The sequence below is a fragment of the Quercus suber genome, unplaced genomic scaffold, assembly GCF_002906115.3.
Source record: "Quercus suber isolate HL8 unplaced genomic scaffold, Cork oak 2.0 scaffold_546, whole genome shotgun sequence".
Classification (NCBI taxonomy): Eukaryota; Viridiplantae; Streptophyta; class Magnoliopsida; order Fagales; family Fagaceae; genus Quercus; species Quercus suber.
Window position 1 is genome coordinate 262,442 of NW_027069994.1, and position 9,643 is coordinate 272,084.

General features: G+C 34.9%; 1 protein-coding gene across 1 annotated transcript; it reads right to left on the reverse strand.

The window, feature by feature from the left end:
- Window positions 1–4,491: 4,491 nt before the first annotated feature.
- Window positions 4,492–6,696, reverse strand: LOC111986744 (exopolygalacturonase). Its single transcript, XM_024018425.2, has 4 exons — window positions 6,549–6,696; window positions 6,022–6,330; window positions 4,921–5,436; window positions 4,492–4,794 (listed from the first exon to the last, which is right to left on the reverse strand). Exons 1-4 carry the CDS (start codon window positions 6,666–6,668, stop codon window positions 4,492–4,494), a joined length of 1,248 nt encoding a protein of 415 aa, XP_023874193.2. The 5' UTR covers window positions 6,669–6,696.
- Window positions 6,697–9,643: the final 2,947 nt, after the last annotated feature.

Here is a 9,643-nt window from a genome sequence, read left to right on the forward strand (position 1 = left end):
GATATATTATTTAAAACGTAAAGGGTGTACAAGAGACTATATCAATGGGGATACCATCATATTTAAAATCTATTTCTTATTTTCCAATTTTATTTAAGTAAACTTTATGCATATGCACAGGCCTAGATTGAATAGTTATGATTAATTCGTACTTAGTTATCTTTTACCAACGTGAAACCAAAAAAAAAAAAAAAACCCAAAATTTAAATATTTGTCATTTTGAATGAAAAATTTTTAATTTAGGTTTTTAAAAAAGTAGTCGGTTTTTTTTTATTATATAATTTTATAGTTAATATTATGAGGATTTCAACCGTGATTCTCTTAATAAATGACAGCGTGTTATGTCATTTGGTGACGCCTCGTGGTTGCTCGACCACCAGTCGCAATGACACTCGCATTCCTCTCATCTCATCTTGGCCTCGGTGCAAGAGATGATATACGGAGGTGTGTCATACCTCAGGGGTGTGACTGGAATATGAGTCAATTTTATGGAAATTACCAAGGGTAAGTGAAGTCGCCACCAATCATTAGGTTTTTCTAAGGTGTGATTAGTCAACTATTTCTATTTGATTTTATTACCGATCCTAGGTTAAGAAAAAATCATTTTTCCTAATCTAATGTGAATGGGTGAAAAATCTTGATTCTTGAGTTTGGAAGTCAGGTTACGTGTGGGGAAGGTGTTAGGCACCCCACAATGCCTGTCCAAAGATAGCCCCTTGTTTTGGTAAAATCATAATTTTTAGACATTAGCAATTGAAAACAAGATATTGGCATTAGCTTACGAGGCTTTGAATGTGTTGGGCTTTGAGGTTTGATTTTGGAATGGGTATGGTCTCGATCGATGCTTTCTAAGTGTGTTTGAAGTTGTTATGGCGCAACGACAGGGTTTCGCGTTTATGTATACGGCGCGTATCAACATGCTCGTACTGTGACGAGTTGAAGCCCTTTAAAAGATCAAGCATGTTAATGCATGTCGCATACACGGGGTAACCAATGTCACTTGGTGACATGGATCAAGACAATCACACCGCGATGATTGTGCACCCAATATAGTATGAATATGCACCTACAACAATCGCCTTAAGCACATATCCACACTGCAAGGTCAAGAGCTCTCATAACTAGAGAGGTTCACTCACGTTGCCACGAGAGTCTGTCATACAAAGTGCACAATCTCCCATATACAAGCAGTTATAGATATACATACATCATGCACAATGCAACCACACAGAGCAGAAAAGTAAATTAGACATTGCTAACATTCCAAGGATAAGGCCTCGCAAGGTATAGGAAATGTAAAACAGACATTGCCATATCTAGGGAATGCGGTCTAAGCAAGGAGCAGGAAAATAGAGGGGGGGGGGGTTGGTACATGGAGGGGGACCCTAATACATGCTCTAGAGAAGAAGCTTAGAGAGAGGGAGAAAGAAAACTGCTTTAGAGGGGCTAGGCCCCCCAATCTATTGAACATTGCCTCTTGGTGGGCTTACATCTTTTTGCTTGCATCTTTGCCCTTTTTGCTTGCACCTGGGAGGTTGTGCCCTCACTCTAAGCGTCCTAACTCCATGCATGTACATGAAACAAACAAGGAAACAAGCCAACAGACAAGTAAAGAAAAGAATAGAAGGAAAGCATCCTAATAGACAAGCTAGGAAAAGATGTCAAACGGGGGCAAAAAAGCATGTGAAGCACATGAAGAGGCAAACAAACATGTTATCAAACAAAATAGGGTGTCCTAGGAGGAAAAATGTAGGTTTGGATCAAATGTCCATAGTTTCATTGGATTGGAGTACGGACGACACACAGACTCATGCATGAACATGTAGGCAAGCATGCAAAGAGAAAGCATAGAAGCAAGGAAAGCCAAACGGGTAGCACAAAGCAAGCAAGGCAAGCATATCAACGTCACGCGAAGCGGAGAAAGTTGCGAATCAAGCACGCCAACACCACAGGGGTGTATCTCACAAATGGTCACACCTAATCAATCCCTAGGAGAGATGGATGCGACCACACAAGCACAAGCCCGTGAAGGGCGCAAAGCATGGCAAAGCCTAGATCTAGAGAGGCTATCATGGAGATAAAGCGTAGGAGTAAGTAAGCAAACATAAACATGAAAAGGAAATGATCCAAACCCTTTAATATAGGCCTAGGTGTATGGATGTAGGCCTAGACCACAGGATCTAGATCTACACCCCACCAATAAGGGCCAAAACACAAGAAAGAGAGATATCAAGAGGTAGAAGGGCATTAGAAGAACATGGCATAGCAACCAACATGTAAATCTAGACACGTGAACAAGGCCTAGAGCACTCAAAGATATAGATCTAAGCGTAGACAAGGAAAAGAGCACAAAAGCATGTAGATCTAAGTATAAATATGGCAAATAACACATAGGTGTGTAGATCTAAGCGTAAACATATCAAGGAGCCTAAAAGCATGCGGATCTAAGTACAAACATGGAAAATAATACATAGGCACGTAGATATAAGCGTAAACGTGACAAAAAATACATAGGCACATAGATCTAAGCGTAAACATGGCAAGTAGCCTAAAAGCACGTCGATCTAAGCATAAACACGGAAATGAGCCTAAAACCATGTGGATCTAAGAACAAACATTAAATTTAGACATATCCTAGGCCAAAAAGGCTAGACCAACAATATCAAATCGATAAATCATGGCATAAGCAAGGAAACATGCTAGAAAAACTATAAAGACATGCTAGGAAGCAAGATTAAAGCTAGGAAAAGCAATAAAGCATTTTATTAAGCAAGATAAAGCTAAGAAAAAGCTATAGAAAGAAAAGGGTGTGGATTGTAGCTAAAAAGCTACATCCACACCCCTAAACATCAAATCCAAGGTATAGAACCAAGGAGAGGAAGATGGGGTGCAAGAACACTACCTTGATGGTTGTAGAGAAAAAAGATGAATCTAAGGTGTTTGAAGGTGTTGGGGGGAGAAATTAAAGAGAGGAGAGAGAGAATCTGGCTAGAAAAACTACCTAAATTCTTTTCTTTTATTATTAGTATTATTATTATTATTATTATTATTTGAAAAATGATGGATCTGGAAACTTTTATAGCTAAAAAGTGACTCTTCGGCTTCCGGCATGCCTTGTAGGGCCTCCGGCCACCCTGCTAACATCAGTTATTTCGGCCTTTTGCTTTGTCTAGCTTCCAATGCATATTTGAAGGCCTTTCCAGACTCAGATTGAGATGATCTTGGTGTCCCTGGAAAGCGCTAGATGTCTAGTTTTCAGAACACTAATGAAATTAAAAATCAACAATCCGATAAAAAATTATGGCCTTGGGAAGTGTGCTAATGTGTTTTTCATGATTTTCTAGATATTTCAATCGTTTTAACTCTGATTTTGACCAATGAATAGTCGTTGGAAAGGGAATTTGATAATCTTCACAATGGTGCTAATCCAAACCCGTTCTAATGGTTGAATCAAAATTAGGATTTCTAGTGTCCTTGGGAGTCAACCTTGGGTCAAACTTGGTCAAAGTTGATGAAAATCACTAAGTAGCTCAGATTTGATCTAAAAACATAAAAAAAATGTTGTTTTGGGATGACTTTGACCGACTTTGTCTTTCGGTCAACCCAGGGTTGACCAAGGGCATTTTGATGAATTTGACCGAAAAAAGGCACTTTGAGTGCTCCGATGCCCAAACAGGTTGTGCCACATCAATCTAGATTCTTCCACGGCCTTGTGGAGAAAAAATAATATTTTTGGAATTTTCGGGGTCTAGCACACAAATCGAGGTCGGACAAAATATGGGGTCTACATCATTGAGCTACAAAATTATTGATAAAAGACAATAGTTAATACAACAAACCATTTAGGTACTTGAAATCATTTAATTTTGTTGTTATTCATTTGTTAGAATATGCAGATTAATCATCCAAAATTGCTTCATTTTAGAAAGAAAATTAAGTAAATTTACTAAAGTATTTATGTAATTGGTTTTTATTTCCTATCTTAATTTTTGTGTTGGTGGTTTAATCAACTTCAATAATAAGTGTTATATTTTTAAAAATAAAAGTGATTAAAATTTAGTTGCTACAGAAATCTATATTAAAAATATACAATATTTAGAGACACAAATTTGAATATATGGCATCCGTTTTATGAGTTTTACATCTTATAGTCATCGAAGAGTATGAGAGCAAGTTTATTTCGCATTAAAAACATGCATGCAGATGAATTGAATATTACCATATCATGAACACAAGCATGTATTGGGTGAAGAATTAAAAAAAAATTACAAAGAGTTTAATAACAACTTTTGTTTTATTCCGAAATATCCCAGCTACAGTAACAGAACAAATACTATCTACAACAACACTCCAAATCATAGCAGCTTTAGTAAAAGGCTGAACTCAAACAAATCTAAAAATTACTATCCAACATTCCACAATTTCATTTAAATAAAGAAAAAGGGAAGATGATAGACTGAAGTAAATGAAATTCTACTTAGAATAGAACTCCTATAACCTATTTGCAAATAGTATTTCCTTATTCTGCATTAGATACAATAGCTTGGGAGGCATTTTAATATTGTTTGTTGGTACAGCACGAGGATTTTGCTTGCCCAAAATAGTAGGCTTGACATTAACACAAGTGGAAGTAGCAGATCCTCCTGCTCCCTTGTATACGAGATCAATGTCAGCAACCACCACTTGTTGGCATGGTACACTGTTACTGCAAATAAGCTTCACAGCTTCCTTTGTTGCAGAAGTGCCTCTAATGTTCTTGAAGCTAACATTGCTGATCTTAACTTTCGAGGGAGACTGAAAGCAAAACAAACAGACAAAAACCCACACAAGAATTTGATATTAATATCTATAATTTTTTTTTTCCTTCTTTTAACTTTTAACATCAAAATGAGTGTATATATTTGTGATGTTTATAATAACCTTGTTTGAGCATTGATTGTTTGGGCAGTAGCCTTGATCAATGAGAATAGGATTGGCAACATTGTTCATGATAATATTCTCGAAATGCATATCAGAAGCACTCCCAGGAGGGCTAGAAGGCCATGTTTTGATTCTAACACCATTCTTTGTATTGCTAAGGGTGCCACCAATTACTCTGATTCCTGAAACTGGTTGTTCATTCTGGTACCTTCCAAGACTTCCAACGCTGATACCATGGCCAGGTCCACAAGTTACTTGGTTAGCAGTAACATCTTGGGTTCCATCACCAATGGAGATGCAATCGTCACCTGTTCCAATTTTGGCATTGGTGATGGTGATCTTAGATGAACGTCCGATGTGGATTCCATCGGTGTTAGGGCTATCTCCGGGTGCAGTTATGGTAACATGTTGTATTTGCAAGTTCTTGCATCCCATAACATTTATGTGAAAAAATTTGCTATCCTTCGATTGAATGTCATGGACTATTGAATTTGTGACGTAATCGAACCTTATATTCTGTTCATGTTTACAAGTTAGATATATCAAAACACAAAATATGAACGCCATAGTTTCATTTAAATATATTATAGTAAAATGCTAACGCTTCTTCAAATTACTATATTAAAAAAATTACAAATATATATCAATGAATGTGGTTGGTACTACTTTAACAATATTATATATATATATATATAATTTAAAAAAAAAAAGTCTTTTCAGACAAAACAATTTGTCACAGCTTGATGTTATATGCAAGTATGATTGGTGAACCATCGCTTTCACCTTTAACCACCACTTTTTTCTCCATTACACATAGTTGCACAAGTTAGGGTCATGGCACACAAGTTGTGTCCATATTCTGTATTTGGACTTTCTCATATACGAATTTGGAATTCTCTTTTTTGGTGAGTTGTGACACCTCATTATATAAAGCTTGCATCAAATTATTTATAATATGATAATATCCTTAACATCATTAAACGAATAAGTGCTTGAATTAGTATTTCGTGATGGTTAAATTTTTTAAAGTTGTAATGTCTATATATATCTACATAAATATAATGAAAATTTAAATGCAAATTATTAAGATTGAAATCTTACGATAGGAAGTGTTTTGCAGCTGTACTTTTTGGCACAATTATTTTTTTGCCACGCTGTTTGTCCTTTGCCATCAAAAACTCCACCACCTGACACAGTGAGACTGTTGATACGTTGAAAAGAAACCCAAAAGCCTTTACCATTGAAGGAGGAAAGGTCTGATGGGGCCTGTAGGGTGCCTTGAAGGTGAAACTCAATAGCACCTTTGCATGGACCTAATAAAGTCACTACACCTAGTTTGTATGTCCCTGCTGAAATCACAACTTTACTTCCTGCTACTGCGCATGCAGCTTTCCAAGCTTTTGTCAAAGCCTGATAAACACGTTATGAAAAATCAAAATCAGTATATTACAATCATTTTTCATGTTAATGTTTTATCATCTGGTCAAGACACCAAAGAGTTTTTAATGTGAGCAGAGTTTGAACCCGAGTACTTTTATTTGACATTAAAAGACTTTACTAGTTAAGTTAACTAGAACCTACTTCTCATGTTAATTAGGTATAGTTAATTGTGCTACACATATTCATACCTGGGTGATATCGGCATTAGGTTGTCCTCCATATGATTTAACGTCAAAGATTTGCCCGGCACTGGTGGATGCCAACAACAATAGCAAGGAAATTGTTACAATGCTCAAATTCTTTCCCATTTTATTGTTCTATATTTCCTTGCTATTGCCAATTTGTTGTGCGGTATGATGGTTTCCCTATTTGGTTTGAAGCTATTTATACTACAGTACCTGAGCTCATCACCATTAAAGCTATCCAACTGATATTAACTAATTTTATGCATGGTTGCTAAGAACTCTCCTGTTTACACTTCAACTTCTATACTATTATTAGCTTTCGTGCTTCCTCCTTCGCTAATTAATTTATAGTTTATCGTTATAATCAAACCGTTGATGACCAGTTGAGATTAAATCAATTTCATTGACCATGGAAGGATAAATTATTAACAACTTTATGATTGAATTATGCGAATAACTCTAAAGGATTATAACATGTCTCTTTTTTGGTTCATTATTCTATAAGATAAGATTATTACTACTATATATCACCCTAACTTCTTAGCCTTAAATGGCAAGCTCTTAGCCACCTGAAATCTGTTATTTTCTCCTTGAAGCGAATTGAATACTTCCCGTTAGAGAGGGGGGGAAAAAGTCTAGAAAAATAATCACCTCTGAAAACTATCCAAAGTTAGTATAGGTATCATGCCCGTCTATAGTGTAAAATAGAAAAAAAAAAATACTATATAGGAGAGGTTGAACTCACCTTCTCAATTATTATATTTATCATTATTGCCATAATTAGTTTACAATTGTTTGTCAATTATTAAATACTAGCCGGTAACCAGGGCAATGCTCGAGAAAGTTAGACATAATCCTTTTTGTCTAAATAAGAAATCAGATAATTATGATAACCAACGAACATTTATTATAATAGTAATGCCAAGAATATTGTAGTTTTGTCACCTTTTGAGTATTTTTAAATAAAATATTTAGGGTTTAAATTCTCTCTTCTCTATTGCAACTATCAAATTACAAATAAACGAAATCAACAAATACTTTCAATGGTCTTTCTTAGAATTTAGAAGTTTGAAATTGGAAACGTTTTTTGGTTCTTAAAAGTAGAGACTAAGAGACTGATGTTGTCTATCTATGAGTTTTTAGTATGTAGAATACAGAAGCTTCGCCGACTTGCCCTCCTTAATTCTCCAACCATGAAACTTGTTCACTTTCTCCCCCTAGACTGTGACATATTACCACCATCAACCTCCACAAAATTGTACTGTTTAAAGACAAATTTGTGATAAAGAAATCAGGTTGTGAATAATCAAGAGAAAGAGAATGTAGAAATAATGAAATTCGTATGAAATTCAAATTTTGACCGGGCCTAAAGGTAGGGGTTTTAATTAACTAGCAAATGGAGTTGATGATTTTGGCCTTAAAACTTATCAACCCAAAGGAGAGTGGGAATTCTCCTTTTTCATCAGGTTGTGAAACACGACACTTTTCTACTACTATTTTTGGTAGGTGAACTTCCACGCAACTTTTGAAGTGTTTAATACTAATACCGATTTTCAACAATGACAAGCCATAAAATATATCATTGTTCATGTTCCAACCCACGATTATTCTTACTTTGGTTGAATATGACTTTGATGTTGGTTGAACTTCAACAAATAGTAATTTTGAACAATAGTATGTTTCACATCAAATGAGAGGAAAACATTTCTTTTCTTTTCTTTTTTTTTTTTGTATAATTGATAATATATGCCAATATTGATGTCAATGAGACTAACATTTAAGATAGGTTATGAATTACATGTTAAGCTTCCTTCTTCAAATCATTTGTTTTATTTATTATGATATGCAAACTTTTCATCACCTTCATATTTATTTTTCCCAATCATGCTGCTTCACATTCTCTTGATATTTTGTTTGATAAAAGTTGAATCCATCCTCATGTAACATCCAAATCCAATTGGCTCGACCATAATCCAATTGATGATCGTGGTCTGCACTAAACACTTCAAAAGCAACATTGAAGTTCTCGTACCAAAAATAGCTGCAGAAAAGTGTAGTTTCTAATATTTTGATGTAAAAGAGAATTCACACACTCTTTTGGGCTAAAGAGTTTTAAGTCCAAAAACATCATCTCCATATTTATAACGGTAGTTGTTCTTTAGGTTGTTGATGATTTGTATATTGTGCTTTCTAAACTCTTGGGGTGTCAATGTGTAAACTAGATTGAATATGAGTGATTGAACAAGTAATTTAATTGACATGTTATAGGAGAGATTAAGCATTCAATATACTCTAAGATCATAACGAGTCAAAGAGTTGAAGCATTCGAGATATATATATATATATATATCATATTAAATTTGAAGAACTTGTCAACATGCAATGATTCCAAATAGTACATTAGTCTCAAAATTCATTCATCAATCTATGGAAAGCACATAGACAATCCCAAGAACACATGTTAAAAATATTAGGTTTCACTTATAACCCTAGCTAGAGATTTAGCCATACATAGTTAGGCAAAAGAAATCAATAAAAACAATGCTAAACGTAAAATTTTCGTGATATTGCCTATTGAAACTAAAGTAATAGTATAATTTTAAGCAATCAACTAGGACCCGTGGAAGTATTGTTGCTTATTAAACCTCCTACTGTTTCAGTTGCATTGGTGGGTATCTTAGACTTCTTTAAGGCCATTGATCTGGGTAGATTGGAGACATGAAGATTTCTAGGATGGAATCCCACCAAGCATTCTTGACATTTGTACAAAAATACATCATCTACATATCTATAATGGTAGTTGTTCTTTAGGTTGTTGATGATTTGTACGTAGTGCTTTCTGAACTCCCGAGGTGTCAATGTGTAAACTAGATTGAATATGTGTGATTGAACAAGTAATTTAATTGATATGTTATAGGAGAGATTAAGCATTCAATATTCTCTAAGATCATCACGTATCGAGGAGTTGAAGCGTTCGAGATATATATATATCATACTAAATCTTAAGAACTAGTCAACATGCAATGATTCCAAATACTGAATTTATCTCAAAATTCAATCATTAATCTATAGAAAGCACATGGTTAATCCCAAGAATA

Coding starts and splice junctions, on each gene's coding strand:
- LOC111986744 (XM_024018425.2), bottom strand. CDS start 6,668: ATGGGAAAGAATTTGAGCATTGTAACAATTTCCTTGCTATTGTTGTTG. Junction 6,331..6,548: donor CTAATGCCGATATCACCCAG/GTATGAATATGT, acceptor CGTGTTTATCAG/GCTTTGACAAAAGCTTGGAA. Junction 4,795..4,920: donor ACAATCAATGCTCAAACAAG/GTTATTATAAAC, acceptor TTTTGCTTTCAG/TCTCCCTCGAAAGTTAAGAT.